This window comes from Saccopteryx bilineata, chromosome 1, assembly GCF_036850765.1.
Source record: "Saccopteryx bilineata isolate mSacBil1 chromosome 1, mSacBil1_pri_phased_curated, whole genome shotgun sequence".
Taxonomy (NCBI): Eukaryota; Metazoa; Chordata; class Mammalia; order Chiroptera; family Emballonuridae; genus Saccopteryx; species Saccopteryx bilineata.
The window spans coordinates 270,362,805-270,382,109 of NC_089490.1; the positions used below are offsets into that span (position 1 = coordinate 270,362,805).

The window sequence follows — 19,305 nt, forward strand, 5'->3', positions numbered from 1 at the left end:
GAGGGGACCCAGCCCACAGGTGGGAGACGCTGCTGCCTTCACCCTGGAGGGGCCCAAAGTGGTGTCTGGGGTCACCGATGGAGCTAGTGGAGGCTTAGCTGGAGAGGCAGGCCCAATGGAGCTGTCCATGCCAGCTCGCACAGGATATTACTAGAGCCAGCTCCCATATGTGTCTCTGACTCGGGAGCCAGGATCTACTAGGCGGCAGGGGCTGCCCAGCTCTGCTCCCAGTGGGCCTCATAGTGTCACTGCTTCTGAGGCCCCTGGTGTGGTTCTGTAGTTCAGTGAACTCGTAGGAATTCAAGTCCGGGCCTCTGCTCGGGGTAGCCAGAATTTTCCTGGAAGCGACTGCCTTTTGCAGAATTGTCTGTCTGTCTTGACACCCACAGGTGATTAGAGACCCATCTGTGCTAGGCCCACTGGCGAGCTCAGCAGCAGCACTGGCACTCGCCCACACACTGTGGAAAGTGGGGGTCAGGCAGGAAGTCTTGAGGGCAGGCACTCACCTGAAAGTATTAGGAAAAGGGAGAAAGGACTGAAAGGGCGGTCGCCGCTCAGAGGGCTTCCTTAGCTTTTGCTTTTCAGCTGCTTTAAAATGGGAGGACTCTTGTTTGAATGTGAGAGAACTGGGAACCGCATATTGCTGTTCCTCCTTAGTTATTTTCAGTTACTTGAGGGAGGCCCAGGCAGCTCCACGTCCAGCACCCTGCTTCCTTCAGGTGAAAGTCCTGGTCCTTAGCTAGAAATTTTGTTCTGGAGATTTTTGAAAACACCTTAGACCTGAATACATGGTGTTGTTTTTAAATACTTGCATATTTATTTATTTTTATATTTTTATTTTTAGTTTGAGAGGAAAATCTGCAAGCAGTATTTAGTATCCAGTGTAATGAAGATTTAGCGCTGCACTTTACAAATGAGTTTCAAAGTAGACAGGTTTTTCTTATGACTGCTCTGCAAGCTCCAAGCTTTGCTGAAATTCACGCTGATGCTCCTGCTGCTGCCAGTTGGGGCTGAGAACAGATCTAGGTAAGAAGCGAAGCTGCAGAGACGAGAAATTGAGTCCAAGGGGCACAGAGAGGAGTTGGGGGAGTTTCCATGCACTTTCTGTGTGTGCCTGTGTGTATGCATGTGTGTACATGCACTTCTGCATGCATGTGCACAAAGAAAAGGTGTGGGGCATAGCTGTCATGTGTTCATGTATGTTTGTGTGTGTGTGTGTGCGCGTGTGTGTGTGCGTGCGCGCACACACACATGCATGCAGGGAGACAAAGGTACAAGGCCCTGTCCCAGGCAGGCTGGAATGTGCGGCTTTCTGAGGCCTGCCCGCCGGGGCATGCTGTCACCGACCCATCTCTCTTGGGCTGTAGGAGTTGAAGATAATGGGCTTGTTATCAGCTCTGAGAGTTCTAGTCTTTGCTTGTCTCTCATTGCGGGACTAGGGCACTAGCCCTGGTAAGGAGTCCACAGGTGTCCATGGGGTCAGCCCACCAGGGTCTGTTAGACAATACTTTCTCATTCTTGACCCTCAAGGGACCTTCACTTCCTCTTGGGAACCTGGCCCCTCAGACACCTGCCTGGCCTGCTGGGTCTCTGCCCTGGGTTGCTCATTCCCCATTCAGGCACACAGGCCCTGGACTCATTCTGTTCTCTGTTGTGGGTTCCTCCAGAGAACCCGGGAAGCTCCTGGCCACCCCAGGGGATAGGTGGGCACCCTTCAGAAAGAGAGAAGGAATCACTGGAAGGTTCCTTCCCCAATGTGCCCCCAGAGCGAGACCTTGCTCATGTCTATGCCCTGTGTCTGTGCGAAGCTGGCCTGGATCTCTGCTTGTTCTGTGCTCCTCGCCTGCCCACCCTGTCTTGGTTTGGCCTAATTCCCTGGTCCATGATCAATTCTTTGGGTTCCTTTCCCCTTTACACTGTGAGTTAATGGAGGGCCGGTCACCTTGGGCAGGGGCCCAGAAGAAGGGAACTGGACCAGCCATGAGGCCTCCTGATACTTTAAGCTGCTGACGTGCTGGTATGGGAAGGGAGGCTCTCAGATCACAGTGGTGTCACCAGCATGAGACATCGCCACAAGGCCTAGTGACTCACCTGGGCTTCCCCCAGGTCCTGGTTGAGTGGTCCAGGTAGGGCTGTGACATTTGACCTAGATGCACCAGGTATGCGTATTTGGGACTGTAAGCAGTGCAGGCATTGGTGTGAGAGGGGTGAAATGGGGCTCTTTGTGCAGCAGTCACCAGCCCAGGCTAGGTTATAACCGAGAGGTTTGAAAGGAGGCTGTGGCATCAGGAGAGAAAGGGTCTCATTGACAGAGCCCCAGAGCCTCCTCCTGGCATTGTAGGCGTCTCGTGCCAGTTTCAGTAGAATATGAGTTGGGAAAAATATGTGTCAGGTGAGGCCTCTCACCAGGGTCTGAGGGTCTCTAAGTCTACATCAGCGGAATTAGGGGTGCATACAGCTTTTATTAATCATTGAACTCTTCCAGGGGTATAGAGTACAGACTGCAGACCTAAAGAGGGACCACCACCTTCCCTTCCTTCTTCTCTCTGGGCACCAGCTTTGGGCCAAAAGAATCTTCACCTCCTCAAACCATCTCATCGTCCCCAGCTGTGAAGATCAGGAGTCCCAAATACACATAGCCTAGGAGTGGAGGGCAGGGCAGGGATAGGTAGGCTGGGTGGAGACCACAGGGCTAGACAGACCAGGTGTACACAGGCTAGGCATAGACAGGTTGGATGTAGGCAGACTGGGTATAGACAGGCTGGCATACCAGCCCATGTGAGGGGACCAGGCTTTTTAGACAGATTTCTTGGATTCAAAGATGGTTTCTGGGTCTGTGCACACAGGAAACCAGCGATGGCCATCGGCACCCTGGGCAGGATGCCGGGTGCCGTCACTGGGCCCTTTCAGGAAGGAGGCCCCTGTTAATAGCACCTGAGCGGCTCTAACCCGGTTGGCTGCCCAGAGCAAGCCTCTTGGGAGTGTACGTTTCACATGCAGCTCCTTTACCCGCAAAGTGGAGAAAGCAGCTATTGATGGAAAGTGGGGCAGAGCAAGGCCCCCACTCACCTGGGCCCTGCTTGCAGGGGTTGCAGGACGTTCCAGTGCACATCCTGGTTTTTGTTTATACATTCTAGCTAGAGACACAGGTTGGCTAGAGAAACAGGCCACCACAGTGATTTGAAAGGCTGCTCTGCCTTCAGGAGTGGAAGTGCCTGGGTGACAGGCACCACCATATCCCCCACTCAGGAGACTTCATCCGGGGCTGCAACATCTAAACCTGGGTGCTGGGGCTGGGGCTGCAGGAGGAGCCCAGCTCCCAGGCCAGATGAGAGTGTGGGCACCACCCTCAACCTCGTCCCGCACCCAAGCCTTGCCTCCTAGGAGATGCTCCCAGCCCACATTCTGTGACCCTGTCAGTGCCCCCAGCCCACATGCTCTCACCCTCTTGGAGCCCTCAGCCCCACATTGAATCTGCGCATTGCGTCCTGATGTCAGCCCACTGTGGGTGGTCAGGAGGCAGTGTGGCTGGGTCCCGGGGGAGCCTCCCAGCCTGGCTGATGGGGGAGGGGAGGAGAGTACTGTGCCACCTTTCGCCACCACTGCTTCTTGGTCCTTCACTCATCCTACCTGAGACCTTGTCCTAAGTGTCCTGTGGTCCTACACACCCTCCACTCTCTTTGGGGTGCGGAGACCCAAACATCAAGGAATCGCCCACAAGCTTGAGCAGCGGGTTCCTTTGATCATGGGGGAGACCACAGGGAGGACATCCGCAAGGTGGCTGTGCTTGTTCTGCCACCAGCTTGTGTCTGTGCAGGGAGGGTGAGTGGAGGAATCAGAGTGTGGGGACCTCGCTATTTAGTAGTCTCTCGTCTTGGGTACCCTTCCCTAGGAGGCGGAATGGCCCTTCAGTAAGCCGCTGCAGACCTTCTTAGCAGGTAAAGGGGTCCTGATGTCGGCCCACCCTGCTGACAGCCACTCCCAAAGCCCTGCGCTCTGTCCTAGGCTTGTACCTTCCCTCGCCCGTAGGGATGTTATATTTGGTTTTTTGTTTGTTTTTTTTTACAGGGGCAGAGAGAGGGATAGATAGGGACAGACAGACAGGAACGGAGAGAGATGAAAAGCATCGATCATCAGTTTTTCGTTGCGACACCTTAGTTGTTCATTGATTGCTTTCTCATATATGCCTTGACCACAGGCCTTCAGCAGACTGAGTAACCCCTTGCTCGAGCCAGTGACCTTGGGTCCAAGCTGGTGAGCTTTTGCTCAAGCCAGATGAGCCCACGCTCAAGCTGGCGACCTCGGGGTCTCAATCCTGGGTCCTCTGCATCCCAGTCCGACTCTCTATCCACTGCACCACCACCTGGTCAGGTGGGATGTTATATTTGAATGGAAATGTGAGCATTGGTGGGCATTCCTTGCTAGGACAGCCTCAGCCACATCCTGCCAGCCTGCCAGACCCTAGGCAGGTGCCCCCTGCCATTCCCTTGTGCAATTCAGCTGGCCTCCCATTATGTCAGCAGAATCTTCAAAATGAAAAGGAATTCCCTTTGCTTCGTTGATTAGTGTGTTACCTCCCCCCTTCCCCGCGACCCACATATTTCCTGTGAGGAAGACAAGACTTTCTCAAGTTCTGGAGATGGGCCCCGCCATGGGTGCTCACCAGTGGATCTTCTGACCCCAGCTTCTGTCTTCTCATCTCTGGCCTAGAGGGTCACACCGAGATGGTTGTCTCCTGAGGGACCTATGATAGGTGAGAGGGGAGCTTAGTCCCTGGGGAGCAGAGAGATGATGAGAAACAAAGATCTCAACTTTAAAAATCATCCTCAATTCAATATAATTTTACCTGAAGTTAATGGGGAAAATAAGTACTTTTTTTAAAATGTCTTTGCTGACATAAATTTTCTGTTGTGAAAATGCAAAAGCGGTCCCACTGTTGGCCAGGTAACAACACACTGAACTCACAGTTCAGCAAAAAAGATTAAATGCTTTTATGCAAGTACTGTGCCTGCCATTTCGCTAACATATGTGTGGTACGTAATCCCATTCTAAGCCACAGTAAGATTTCTGATCAAGTAAACGGGTGAAGGTTCTGTGTTTTGGACTCAACCCGTCTCCCTGTGTGTGGGTTTGGTTGAAATGGGAATCCTGAGTTATAGAAGGAAAAGAAATAAGTGCTTTACTGTCAACAAAGTCTTCAACATTTGTCTGTCTCCTCTCTTATTTTTGGAAGTTTTGATGGTCTACGAGGTTTTGGTGAGTGTGAGTGACATTGTACCGAGAGGGCAGGCTGGAATGGTTAGACGTGCTCACACAACATCTGCCCTGATCCTGTGTCTGCCTCCTTCTCTTGCTCTGCACCCAAAGGCCTAGAAACTATTTTAAGAATTTTCCAACATGTCTTTCTCTCGGCTAACCACTTCACTACTCCCCCCCCCCCCAACACCTTCACAAGCCCTTGTGCATAAACACTAGCCCTCGACATACCCAGTCCTTGAACACACACTTGACCCTCCCATACAACCGGGCGCACACGCACACACACACACACCCGGCCTGCAGTACACACACTGGCTCTCAGACACACACGCTGTACCCCCCCCACACACATCGGCCCTCACCCACATACATTTGGCCCAGCAAACATGAGGGAAGAAGATGTCAAACAGAGTAAATGTTCCAGATAATTGAACTTTAAGTTACCAAGACAATGTTCTCTTTTTAGCATTTATTATGGAAATCTTTCTAAAATATACCTTATATTATTCTTTTTTCTTAAGCTGCCTTGAATGTAGTCACGCTAACCTGATTTTGTTGTAATAAAGAGTCTCTGACTCTCTGCTCTTGAGCTCCTGTGTATCTACCTTTCCCTCTTCTAATGTGTGTGCTTTGAAAAACTAAATCATTAGAGCTGTGTGCAAGTGGAATGGTTGTCCTGTGCTGCACACATGCACACAGTGCTCCAGCCAGGGACGGCCCTAACCTGGCTGGTCACGTAACCTGGCTTACTCATTAGAACCTCTTTTCCCAAGACCAAGAACAAGCACCGTCCGTAAAATGATTGGGGAGCCTCTGCAGCAGTGGCCCGGAGCATGACACCATGTTTCTCTCCCTCATTGTGAGTGCCCAGGGAGGTGGGTGACAGGAAGTTTGGGCACAGCCATTCATGCCAGTTAGGGCATATTAGCATGTAAGGGTGGAGAGGACCATAGTGAGCTGTTACCTCACATCTGTCAGAATGGCTGTCATCAAGAAATCAACAAATAAGTTTGGGTGAGGATGTGGAGAAAAGGGAATCCTTGTGCACTGTTGGTGGGATTGTAAATTGGTGTAGCCACTATGGAAAACAGTATGGAGGTTCTGTAAAAATACAAAAAGTAGAACATGACCCAGCAATCCACTTCTGGGTATTTATCCAAAGAAACCCAAAACACTAATTTGAAAAGATACACACATCCCTGTGTTCATTGCTGCATATTTACAATAGTCAAGCTATGGAAGCAACCTCAGGGCCCAATGATAGGCAATTAGATAAAGGAGATGTGGTACATATATACAATGGAATATTACTCAGCCATAAAAAGAATGAGATCCTGTAATTCGTGATAATATAGATGGACATAAAAAGTATAATGCTAAGTGAAATAAATCAGACAAACACCGTATGATCTCACTTATCTGTGGAATCTAAAAAGCAAACAAACAAAATAGAAACAGACTAACAGATGCAGAGACCATTTTGATGGTTGCAGATGTGAAGGGGTTGGGGGGCTAGGTGGAAGAGGTGAAGGAATTAAAAAGCACAAATTACCAGTTATAAAAACAGCCATGGGGATGTAAAGTACAGTATAAGGAATATAGTTAAAAATACTGTAATAACTGTATGGTGTCAGATGGGTAGACTTATTGGGTGATGACTAAACTTATTGGGTGATCATTTCATAAGTAATATAAATATCTAACCACTATTATACACCTGAAACTAATGTAATATTGTATATCAACTATAATTGAATTTCTTTTTAATTAAAAAAAAAAAGGCTGGAGACGTTGTTTTGCTTTGGCTTATCCAAGGCCTCCTTACCTTACTTGAACTGGGAGATGGCCTCTTGACCAGCAGACAACTTCCCTTGGGCAGCTCTTGCCAGACCCAGGCTGTGAGTGGGATGGCTGCACATGGAGTTGGAACGGGAGGAGGGGCACCCCTGGGCCAAGTGTGGGAGCCTCGCCCAGTCACAATGGGAATCGAGAGAAGGAATCGGGAGGCTGTGGCTGCCCTGTGAGTGACCGGGACTGCCTCTAGGATCTCAGTGAGCATTGATTCCTCTCTTTCAATGTTGGGCAGTTTTCAGAAGATGAACTAGTGAAATGGAGGCCAGGAGACACACCCATCGGGAAACTGTTGACTACAGCTAGACACGAGAAATCAGGACCTTTCCTAAGGGTCTGGAAGAGGAATGGGCATGCATTAGGGCATCTGAGCATTAGAAGGACATCTCTCCCTGGGAGAGTCCAAAGTTCATATTTCAGTTCCTCCAACATAGGTCATTAAAGACGTGTTCCCCGGGATCACATTCTGCTTCCTTTATAACAGTCTTGTAGCACAGTTAGCATGTGCTTCAAATTTCTGTAAGGAGCTGCAGAGCTCCTGGACGGTGTTTCCTGTCCCTAACTCAGAACCAGCTCCATTTATTCTCATGGACTGGATGTTTGCTTCTGACTTGGGTGTGATTTGAGTTCTGGGGCATCAGACCACATTGGCATTTTCTGGACAAAAATCAGTATTTAGATAATTTCTATTGACAGGGAGGGCCAGGCCTGGCAAGGCGTGTGTGGAGTGTGCGAGCTCTGAAAGGCGTCTGACCCTCTGCCTTGACGCACTGACTTGGAGGCGGGAGCTGAGCTGGCGCGGGTCTGCCTCTCGTCCTGTGGTTTCTAGAACCTGGACTGCAGCGCACACCTGCCCGTCTCTGTTTGGCCTGGCTCCTCAGAGTACACATCAGGCCCAGAGGATCCGCTGTTTCATTTTCAATTTCCATAAGAAATTATCTGTATAATTTGTTGCTGGTCAGAGGAGTCTCCAATGTAACTGTGGTCCCTTTAAAAATCCACTTGGCAATTTTAACCTCTTTGGCTTTTAACTTATTTGTAGCCTTGCATTTCTTTTCCAAACAAATGAACCTTGTGATATTTCCTCAGGAAATGTTACATCTAAAAATAGCATTAAACCTCTTTTTTTTTTTTTTTTTTTATCTAAAAGCATTCCATCTTTACATAAAGGCATGTTGCACCAACAGTGTAAAGTGGAATTAGGTACTAGTGATACTAATTTCAGAATGACTAAAAGGGCACAGTTCTGTGATTTTTATGAAAAAGGCCCTACTGGTTTCTATTTAAAATTTTTAAATACTCACCAGTACAATTAAAACATATTTGCTGTGGGCCCTGGCCGGTTGGCTCAGCAGTAGAGCGTCGGCCTAGCGTGCGGAGGACCCGGGTTCGATTCCCGACCAGGGCACGCAGGAGAGGCGCCCATTTGCTTCTCCACCCCTCCGCCGTGCCTTCCTCTCTGTCTCTCTCTTCCCCTCCCACAGCCGAGGCTCCATTGGAGCAAAGATGGCCCGGGCGCTGGGGATGGCTCTGTGGCCTCTGCCTCAGGCACTGGAGTGGCTCTGGTCGCAACATGGCGACGCCAGGGATGGGCGGAGCATCGCCCCCTGGTGGGCAGAGCGTTGCCCCATGGTGGGCGTGCCGGGTGTATCCCGGTCGGGCGCATGGGGAGTCTGTCTGACTGTCTCTCCCTGTTTCCAGCTTCAGAAAAATGCAAAAAAACAACAACCAAAAACATATTTGCTGTGGATAAACTTATTTCTGAGCATAAAATGGCATGCGGACCTACTCTGTTCTCCCCACAGGCCCCCCCCCCATTCCATGTGCAGACTCAGGGGGGGGCAGGGATGGGGAGAGCACCCTGAGAAATTCCACATGCTCCATGGAAGATCCTAAAATGTAGCATTTACGGTATATATTTCAGGATTTGATGAGATGGAACCAATGCCAAATCTAAACTTAATTGTGCCTCATGTGATAACAGTGGAAGCCCTCACATACAAAGTGTTATTTAGAGTTGCCATAGTAAGCAGAGGTCTCAAGTCTACCTAATGCAGCTGTGGGCACTTCCTCAGTGTGCTACTGCTGTGTGACAACATGAAGGACAAGCAGATGGTCCCCAACAGGGACTGCCCTCTATGCTGAGGATTCACTTATACCTTCCCTATTTCACAAATGAAATTCAGGAACCCGTGAGTGCCAGCCTATGAAAGTGTCCACATATCTGTCTTTTTTGGGTATCTAACATTTCTGGATCTTCTTTTCCATTTCAGAGTCTGGAATCCCTCGACACCTACATCCAGAACACACTCTCTGCTCTCTACCCACCATTTGATGCCACGGCAGCCACGGTGCTCTGGCAGGTGTTCAGTGTGGCTGAGAGGCTTCACGGAGGGGATGGGCTGCGCTGCCTCACTGACTTCCTCATCCCGGCCAAGAGGGCCCTGCAGCACCTGCAGCACGAAGCCTGTGTGAGTACCTGGCCCAGGGCAGAGCCTGTGTGAGTACCTGGCCCAGGGCAGAGCCTGTGTGAGTACCTGTCCCAGAGGCAGAACCTGTGTGAGTACCTGGCCCAGGGCAGAGCCTGTGTGAGGACCTGTCCTCAGGGGCAGAGCCTGTGTGAGTACCTGGCCCAGGGCAGAGCCTGTGTGAGTACCTGTCCCAGGGGCAGAGCCTGTGTGAGGACCTGGCCCAGGGCAGAGCCTGTGTGAGTACCTGGCCCAGGGCAGAGCCTGTGTGAGGACCTGGCCCAGGGCAGAGCCTGTGTGAGGACCTGTCCCAGGGGCAGAGCCTGTGTGAGTACCTGTCCCAGGGGCAGAGCCTGTGTGAGTACCTGGCCCAGGGCAGAGCCTGTGTGAGTACCTGTCCCAGGGGCAGAGCCTGTGTGAGGACCTGGCCCAGGGCAGAGCCTGTGTGAGTACCTGTCCCAGGGGCAGAGCCTGTGTGAGTACCTGTCCCAGGAGCAGAGCCTGTGTGAGTACCTGTCCCAGGGGCAGAGCCTGTGTGAGTACCTGTCCCAGGGGCAGAGCCTGTGTGAGTACCTGTCCTCAGGGATCAGAGCCTGTGTGAGTACCTGTCCTCAGGGGCAGAGCCTGTGTGAGTACCTGTCCTCAGGGGCAGAGCCTGTGTGAGTACCTGTCCCAGGGGCAGAGCCTGTGTGAGTACCTGTCCCAGGGGCAGAGCCTGTGTGAGGACCTGTCCCAGGGGCAGAGCCTGTGTGAGTACCTGTCCCAGGAGCAGAGCCTGTGTGAGGACCTGTCCCAAGGGCAGAGCCTGTGTGAGGACCTGTCCCAGGGGCAGAGCCTGTGTGAGGACTCCCTTGCAGAAGGAATCCTATATGAAGACGTCCCCTGCAGGGAACACCTTAACTGTTTTTTACCTGGGAGAAGAAACAGGCAAAGATGCCTGGTATCTGAAAATACTTAAGCTGAGAAGGTGGAATCTTAGAAGCAGGGAAATCCTTTGAAATTAAACCAGGAATTACAACCAACATAATTCAAATGAATATTTGTTGTTTTCTTTTGGGAAGAAAACTGTGAGGGAATGAAAACGAGAAAGCTGTTGTAACTTCAGCCATGTTTTCATGGAGGTTAAACTCCTAAGTGGAGAAATCTTCCCATTCCCCTCTGCTGGACGGGTCCATCAGAACAGTGCTCATTGCCTTCTTTCTAGCTCTGGCTTCACCTTCTCCTCATCCCAAACGATGGGTGAAATGAGATTGTGTGCCCCAGAAGCGACAGTCTCGGGCCTGCCAGGGAGTGTAGCGCCCACTTTGTCTGCAGATACCCACTCTGGTTCCCCCCACTTTCACTAGAGTCTTTGAACGAAGGAAGTCAGTCACACTCCTGAGTAATCATCTCAGAGCCAACTTATTGGCGCAGTTCCAATACATACAAATAAATTCTGCTTAACAAATTTCTTATGTGTTTAGTTTATTTCTTGGGATATTTTTAGTGTAGGTTCTTTTTGAGGCACTGCTGAAACTAATGACAGCCGAGCTGTGGGTGTGTTCCAGTGAGCTGTGGGTGTGTTCCAGTGAGCTGCTGGAAGGATTATGGCTGAATCTTAAAAAACAAGGTCTTTATTTATTAGCACCTTTTATTATTCCATTGATATTGAATTGGGGCTTTTTTTTTCTCTTTTAACTACCATTGGGCTACTTTGATTTGTTAAACTCTTTGAACATCTTTTTGCTGGAATGAGGGTGATAGAGAAATAACCAAGGATGTCCTAGATTTGATTCTTTGTTTCAAGTAGTCTACCTAGAGGGTATTTTCCTTTGAGATGATGTAACTTTTTCACACTGGCATAGGGCAGAAGCAGGGAAAGGTGCCACTAGCTCGGGGGAGGTACCTCAACACAGAGAACCAAGCTGCTTTAAGTCAGGTCTGAAAAGACCTTCCCCTTTCAAAGATGTGTCTTGAAAAGCTTTTCTGGCCTAATGTTTTGCCTTTTTTCTTCTAAATTTCTTTTTCCTTCCATTTTAACCATGTCATCCCTCCTCACTTACAAAATTGCCAATATCCGAAAAATCCATATGAATAACATCATCCTTTAATATGGATGCATATTTACAAGTGTTTAATAAGCACAAAATGAAATTTAGAGACAACCTTACTTTGCATATTTCTATTGCTGTTGCTTTTTACTTTTTAACAAAGAACATAAAATTTGATTATAACAGGAGAAAATGAACTTATCCTAACAACTATGACTATAAACATATTTTAGTTAATATAAATTCAATGCCATTTTTATTCATTTACCCACTATTGTCAATGTGGCTTGTAAATCAATAATTATATTAACTTTAATATTAGTTGTATTTAAGCTAATACTTCAATGATCACCAATCTGACATCCCTCTCTAGACAGAAGAAATGCTTAAAACCATTTATTGGCTTACTTATAATTTTGTTTTATCACAAAATGCCTGGAGAAGTTTAAAGAAAAGTAATCAGAAAGATATAAAAATAAAAGGTTTCTACTAAGGGAGGAAAGCAGGAGGAAGAGGAGGTTAGAATAAAGAAAATGAAAGCAAATAGAAGTCCAAAAAGGAGGGAGTAAATGAAACAACAACATGGGAAATAAAAAGTACAATTTTACCTAGTAACAGGTTGAAAGTCAAGTTATTAAAAATGACAGACTAGTAAAATCTAACCAAAATATAACTGGTATAGCAATATTCATCACAAAATAAATATAGTAAAAGGCAAAATGCATTGTTAGGGCTAAAGAGGATCATTCAGGAATAGTACTAGTCACAACGAGGAATACATAAGAATCTATAAACACTTGACAACATAGTGTGAAAATGTTTGAAGCATAAATTGAAAGGATTACAAGGAATAATTCATAATCATAGTGGGAAATTTTACCTCTCTCTAAAGCAAATAGGGTAAGCAAACTACATATTAAGATACTCAACTTGAACACATCTCTCTCTTCCACTAATGGGCATGCATAGAGAGCCCAATAATTTTTAAAAAACACACCCTTCCCAAGTGCACATGGAACATTTTCTAGCTTTAATCAAAATTTGATGAAATTTTGGTCAAATTTTACAATAGGAGAATATACAACTATGTCAAGAATATATACAATTAGAAACTGTTAGAGAACTTCCATGCTTCTTAAGTGTACATGTACATTTACCAGAATTGACCGTTAGCCATAAAGTTAGGATGGATAGCTAAAGACTACGAGACAGTACAGCTACAAATCAGTAATGACAACAACAAAATAAACCACCCTTACATTTGGCAAAGTCTGACTGTATTCCTATAAATAGATGAAGGGCCAAACAGAGAGCCACAGAGGAAATTGGCAAAACATTTCTTGCTGATAAATTGGTGATTCCTATTTCTAGTTAGGATGTAGAAGTATATGAAAGACCTTTACTTCTGTGTTCCTAAATGAACCAAAAACAGAAAACATTTTCATACCTGGGGTCAGTCACTGCATTTGCAGGGAGCATGAATGGAGGAGCAAGCTGCTAGAGAAGGACCATCTATGCTCAGGTAAAGAGAAGTTGAATTTAAGAAACCTCAGGGCTGACATATCAGATAAGAATCTAAGAGAGCCTTGAATGTAAGGATGATCCTCTTCACTAATCCTAAGCAATTCTCTTACAGGGAATTCTGCTGAGTAAGTGGAGACTGAGAGATGGGGAGAGAAAGCAAAAGGGGATCTTAAAATCTTTTAGTCACATAGTTTTCAGTGTGGTCCTACAATCATAAAATTTTAGTTATCATAGTTTCAGCATCTCTCAGTTTTATTTTGTTGTTATTATTGTTTTGTTTTTTTACAGAGACTGAGAGAGAGTCAGAGAGAGGGATAGACAGGGACAGACAGACAGGAATGGAGAGAGATGAGAAGCATCAATCATTAGTTTTTCGTTGCGACACCTTAGTTGTTTATTGATTGCTTTCTCATATGTGCCTTGACCGTGGGGCTGCAGCAGACCGAGTAACCCCTTGCTCGAACCAGCAACTTTGGGTCCAAGCTGGTGAGCTTTTGCTCAAACCAGATGAGCCCACGTTTAAGCCGGTGACCCTGGGGTCTTGAACCTGGGTCCTCTGCATCCCAGTGCGACGCTCCATCCACTGCGCCACCGCCTGGTCAGGCTCAGTATCTCTCAGTTTTGAAGTCCATTGGTGGTTGGTACCAGCTGCCCCTGATGGAGACTTGTGAACTCACCATCAAAGCATTTGAAACCAGAGGTAAATTGAAATTAATTAAAGCTTAACTATAGCCCACCTAATTCAAATTTTATAAGATATCCCTTGTGGCCAAGAGAGTCTGGGGCTGCTGAGCTGGAAAGTGGAGAAGTATCTCACTAAACTCCTGGAGCTTAAATTTCAAGGCTCTGCTAGAGTTTAAGACCCTAACCTACCCAAACTAGCTTTATTTCTAAATTCTTTAAACTGATAAACCCCTCATCTTAGCTTCCTAACAGGAAAGAGAATTTCCTCTTTTAAAAAATCATCTGCTTTAGACAAAGTTTCTGGCATAAAATTTTAAAAGTATAAGATGTGTAAAGGCACCAGGTTATTAACCCATAAACAAGAGGAAAATTTGTCAGTAGAAACAGACTCAGACTACCCGGGTTTGGAATTATCAGGCACAGACTTTTTTTTTTTTTTTTTTTTTTTACAGAGGCAGAGATAGACAGGGACAGACAGACAGGAACGGAGAGAGATGAGAAGCATCAATCATCAGTTTCTCGTTGTGCGCGTTGCGACTTCTTAGTTGTTCATTGATTGCTTTTCTCACATGTGCCTTGACCGTGGGCTTTCAGCAGACCGAGTAACCCCCTGCTGGAGCCAGCGACCTTGGGTCCAAGCTGGTGAGCTCTTTGCTCAAGCCAGATGAGCCCGCGCTCAAGCTGGCGACCTCGGGGTCTCGAACCTGGGTCCTTCCGCATCCCAGTCCGACGCTCTATCCACTGCGCCACCACCTGGTCAGGCAGGCACAGACTTTTTAAAACCTATGATAAGCATATTAAATAACCTGCATGTAAATAAGGGAGAACTGGTTGAAGAGATGGAGAATTTCAGAAAAGATTTGGAAACTATTAAAAAACAAAACAAAATGAAAATCTTAGAACTAAAGTATACATTATCAGCCTGACCTGTGGTGGCGCAGTGGATAAAGCGTCGACCTGGAAATGCTGAGGTCGCCAGTTCAAAACCCTGGGCTTGCCTGGTCAAGGCACATATGGGAGTTGATGCTTCCTGCTCCTCCCCCCTTCTCTCTCTCTGTCTCTCCTCTCTCTCCCTCTGTCTCTCTCTCCTCTCTAAAAATAAATAAATAAAATTAAAAATAATAAATTAAAAAAAAGCAAGGAGGAATAAAGTATACATTATCTGCAGTTTAAAAAACTTACTGGATGGGATTAATGTAGATTGGAAACCACAAAGGAAAGGATATATGAATTTGAAGACAATCCAAAAGAAATCAAATAAATGGAAACAGGGAGAAAAGAGAATGGGGGGATATGAGCAAGGCTTCATTAACCTGTAAGAGTATCAAGCAGTCCAACTTATGTGTAACTGGATTCCCAGAAGGGGAGGAGTGAGAAAATAAGGTAGAAAGAAGCATTGAAAGAAATATTATTGGGTCTGAGTGATGGTAGCACAGTGGATCAAGTGTTGACCCTGAGCACTTTTAAAGCCTGGAGGTTCCTGACTCTGAGCATGGACTCATCAGTGTGGGGTCACTGGCTTGAGCAGGGGAATTGTCCATACTATCCCAAAGCTCACCAGCTTGAGCCCAAATGTTGCTGGCATGAAAAACCCAAGGTTGCTGGCTTGAGCAAGGGTGCACTGGCTCGCCCCAGTCAAGGCACATACAAGAAGCAGTCAACGTACAACTAAAGTGAAAGCAACTACAAGTTGATGCTTCTCACCCCCTCTCTCTTTTCCTGTCTCTGTCTCTGTCTCTCAAACAAAAATATATTGTTGGGAAATTTTTCAATTTGTTAAAAAACAGCAACCCATAGATCCAGGAAGCTCATCAAATGCAGAACAGGATAAATGTGTATACAAAGAAAACAACCCTAAAACCTCACTTAGATACATTGTAATTAAACTGCTGAACACCAGTCATAAAGAGAAAATCGTAAAAGCCAATGGAGAAAAAATGTACATCACATACAGGGGGCAGCAACAAGAATGATGGTGACTTTTCATCAGAAACTTTGGATCTGAGCCTGACCAGGTGGTGGATCAGTGGATAGAGCATCAGCCTGGGACACTGAAGACCCAAGTTCAAAACCCTGAGGTCGCTGGCTAGAGTGTGTCTCATCCAGCTTGAGCTTGGGCTCACCAACTTGAGCATGGGGTTGCTGATTTGAGCCATAGAAATGATGTTATGGTTGTTGGCTTGAGCCCAAAGGTTGCTGGCTTGAGCAAGGGGTCACTGGGTCAGAAGGAGCCCTCCTGCCCCAGTCCAGGCACATATGAGAAGCAATCAATGAACAACAAAAGTGGTGCAAGCCCTGGCTGGTTGGCTCAGTGGTAGAGCGTCAGGCTGGCGTGCAGAAGTCCTGGGTTCGATTCCCGGCCAGGGCACACAGGAGAAGCGCCCATCTGCTTCTCCACCCCTCCCCTTCTCCTTCCTCTCTTTCTCTCTCTTCCCCTCCCGCAGCCGAGGCTCCATTGGAGCAAAGATGGCCCGGGCGCTGGGGATGGCTCCTTGGCCTCTGCCCCAGGCGCTAGAGTGGCTCTGGTCGCAACAGAGCAATGCCCCGGAGGGGCAGAGCATTGCCCCCTGGTGGGCAGAGCATCACCCCTGGTGGGCGTGCCGGGTGGATCCCGGTCGGGTGCATGCGGGAGTCTGTCTGACTATCTCTCCCCGTTTCCAGCTTCAGAAAAATACCAAAAAAAAAAAAAAAATGGTCTCCCTTCCTGTCTGTCTGTTCCCACCCCTCTTCTCTCCCTCCTTTGCTGGGGGGGGGGGAAGGCAGCAGCATTGGCTCTGAATAGACAATGGGAAAACATCTTTAAATGTTGAACAGGAAAAAAATGGTCAACCTAATATTTTATATTCAGCAAAAATATCTTTCAAAAGTGAAGATAAAATAATGACATTTTCAGATAAATAAAAATGAACTAGCAGAGCTACAATACAAGAAATGTTGAAGGGGGTCTTTAGGCTGAGGGAAGTGGTACTAGATAGAAGCTCAGATCTACAGTAAGAAATGAGCACAAGAAATGAAGAGCACAGTAATATATGAGTAAGTGTGACTTTCTTAAAAATTAACGTCTGTTTAGAACAATATATTTTGCGATCTTTAGAAATAAAACATACGACAACAGTACAAAGTATAGGAGGGAGTAAATTGAATTATATTAGTGTAAGGTTCTTTTATTGTTTTTAAATAATAAAATATTGAAGGTTGACTGACAATTTACAGATGCATATTGTAATATTGAGAGCAACCACTTCACACAGAATATAACTAAAAATTAAATAGAGGAGATAAATGGAATCCAAAAAATAGAAGAGAGGATAAAAGGAACAAAGAACAAAGAACAGATATGACCATAGAAATTACATGCCAAGATGATAGATTTAATGCAACCATGTTAATAATTAAATGTAGTTAAATGAACTGACATCTCAAGTAAAAGGCAGAGATTGCCAGATTGGAAAAAGGCAAGACCAGTGAGAGCTGGTTATAAGAAATGCCCTTTAAATATAAGTGCATACAAAGGATAAAAGTAAAAGAATGGAAGAAGCTATACCTCAAGTTAGATTTCAGACCATGAGTATCACCAACGAGAAAGAGGGACAGGACATTTCATTAATGATTAATGGCCCAGTTTGTCATCAAGGTACCTAATAATAGAGCTTCAAAACACAAAACCAAACAAATACAACACTAAATGGAGATACTCATACTCCTCTCTCAGCAGCTAACAGAACAGTTAGTAAAAAAAAAAGAAAAAATCAGTGGGGATATGAAAGAGTTGACCAACAGTATAAACAAAGTGACCTTTTTGACATTTATAGAACATTACATCCAGCTAGTGCAGAATACACACTCCTTTCCCATGCACATGACACTTTTCAAGATAAATCACATACTGTAGATCATTAAAAAACAAAGTTACAATTAATTTTAAAGGACAGAAATACAGAATAATTTTTTCTAATCACAATGGTATTAAATCACAACTAAGTAACAAAAAATATTACTAGAAACTCCTAACATACTTGGAAATTAAATAACCTATTTCTAAATAATGCATGGGTGAAAAAAATTACAAGGAAAATTATTGGGACTGAATTAAAAGGAAACACAACATGTAGAAGTTTTTATATAGACTTAATGTTTATAGTATAATATATACCATATTTCCCCATGTATAAGACCCTCTCATATATAAGATGCACCTTAATTTTGGGGCCTGAAATTTGAAAAAAAAAATGTATTACATAAAGTTATTGAACTCAATTTTTTTTTTTTTTTGTATTTTTCTGAAGTTGGAAACGGAGGCAGTCAGACAGACTCCCGCATGCGCCCAACCGGATCCACCCGGCATGCCCACCCACCAGGGGATGATGCTCTGCCCATCTGGGGCATCGCTCTGCCTCAATCAGAGCCATTCTAGCGCCTGAGGCAGAGGCCACAGAGTCATCCTCAGTGCCTGGACAAACTTTGCTCCATTTGGAGCTTTGGCTGTGGGAGGGGAAGAGAGAGACAGAGACGAAGGAGAGGGGGAGGGGTGGAGAAGCAAATGGGCGCTTCTTCTGTGTGCCCTGGCCGGGAATCGAACCCGGGACTCCTGCACGCCAGGCCAACGCTCTACCACTGTGCTAACCGGCCAGGGCCTCAATTTTTATTCATCATAAAATTCATACAACACTTTATCTGCACAAAACAGGAAATATGAGTAAAAAAAAATCTACAACCACTGTATAAGATGCACCCAGTGTTTAGACCCCAAATTTTTAGAAAAGCTATACATCTTATACATGGGGAATACGGTAGTTTTAGGGGGAGTTTAATATTAATTATTGAGACTCCTGGCCAGGGCACACAGAAGAAGCGCCCATCTGCTTCTCCACCCTTCCCCCTCTCCTTTCTGTCTCTCTCTCTGTTGCTCTCTCTCTCTTCTCCTCCCTTTTTGCAGCCATGGCTTGATTAGAGTGAGTTGCCATAGGCTTTGAGGATAGCTCCATGGCATTCTCTTCAGGTGCTAAAAATGGCTTTGGTTGCGACAGAGCAACACCCCAGGTGGGCAGAACATCACAGCCTAGTGGGCTTGCTGGGTGGATCCCAGTTGGGGCACATGTGGGAGTCTATTTCTGCCTCCACTCCTCTCACTAAATAAAAAATTTAAAAAAAATTAATTATCTATATTGCCATCTTAAGAAGCTAGGCGAAGCCCTGGTTAGATAGGTTGGTTGGCTGGAGCATTGTCCCAAAGCACAGAGGTTGCCGGTTCAGCCCCCAGTCAGGGCACATATACAACAGTAGACCGATGTTCCTCTCTCTCTCTCTCTTTCTCTCTCTTTCTATCTCCTTCCCCCTACCTCCTTACCTTCCTCTCTTACTAAAATTAATAATTAAAAAAACACGCCAGAACAAGAACAAGAAGAGCTAATTAAACCCAATTTAATTAAAACCCAAAACCAATTGTGAGTACAAAAATAAAGAAGGTGCTTTTTCTGAGGAAATAAAGT

At 46.2% G+C, this 19,305-nt stretch overlaps 1 protein-coding gene across 2 annotated transcripts in view; it reads left to right on the forward strand.

Moving 5' to 3' along the window:
- PLEKHG4B (pleckstrin homology and RhoGEF domain containing G4B) overlaps nt 1-19,305 on the forward strand; it is a 95,595-nt gene that overhangs the window by 21,939 nt on the left and 54,351 nt on the right. For both annotated transcript variants that reach the window (XM_066242972.1, XM_066242981.1), the window contains exon 2: nt 9,384-9,581. In XM_066242972.1, coding sequence (XP_066099069.1) covers nt 9,384-9,581 — 198 coding nt within the window. The remainder of the gene's footprint in view (nt 1-9,383; nt 9,582-19,305) is intronic.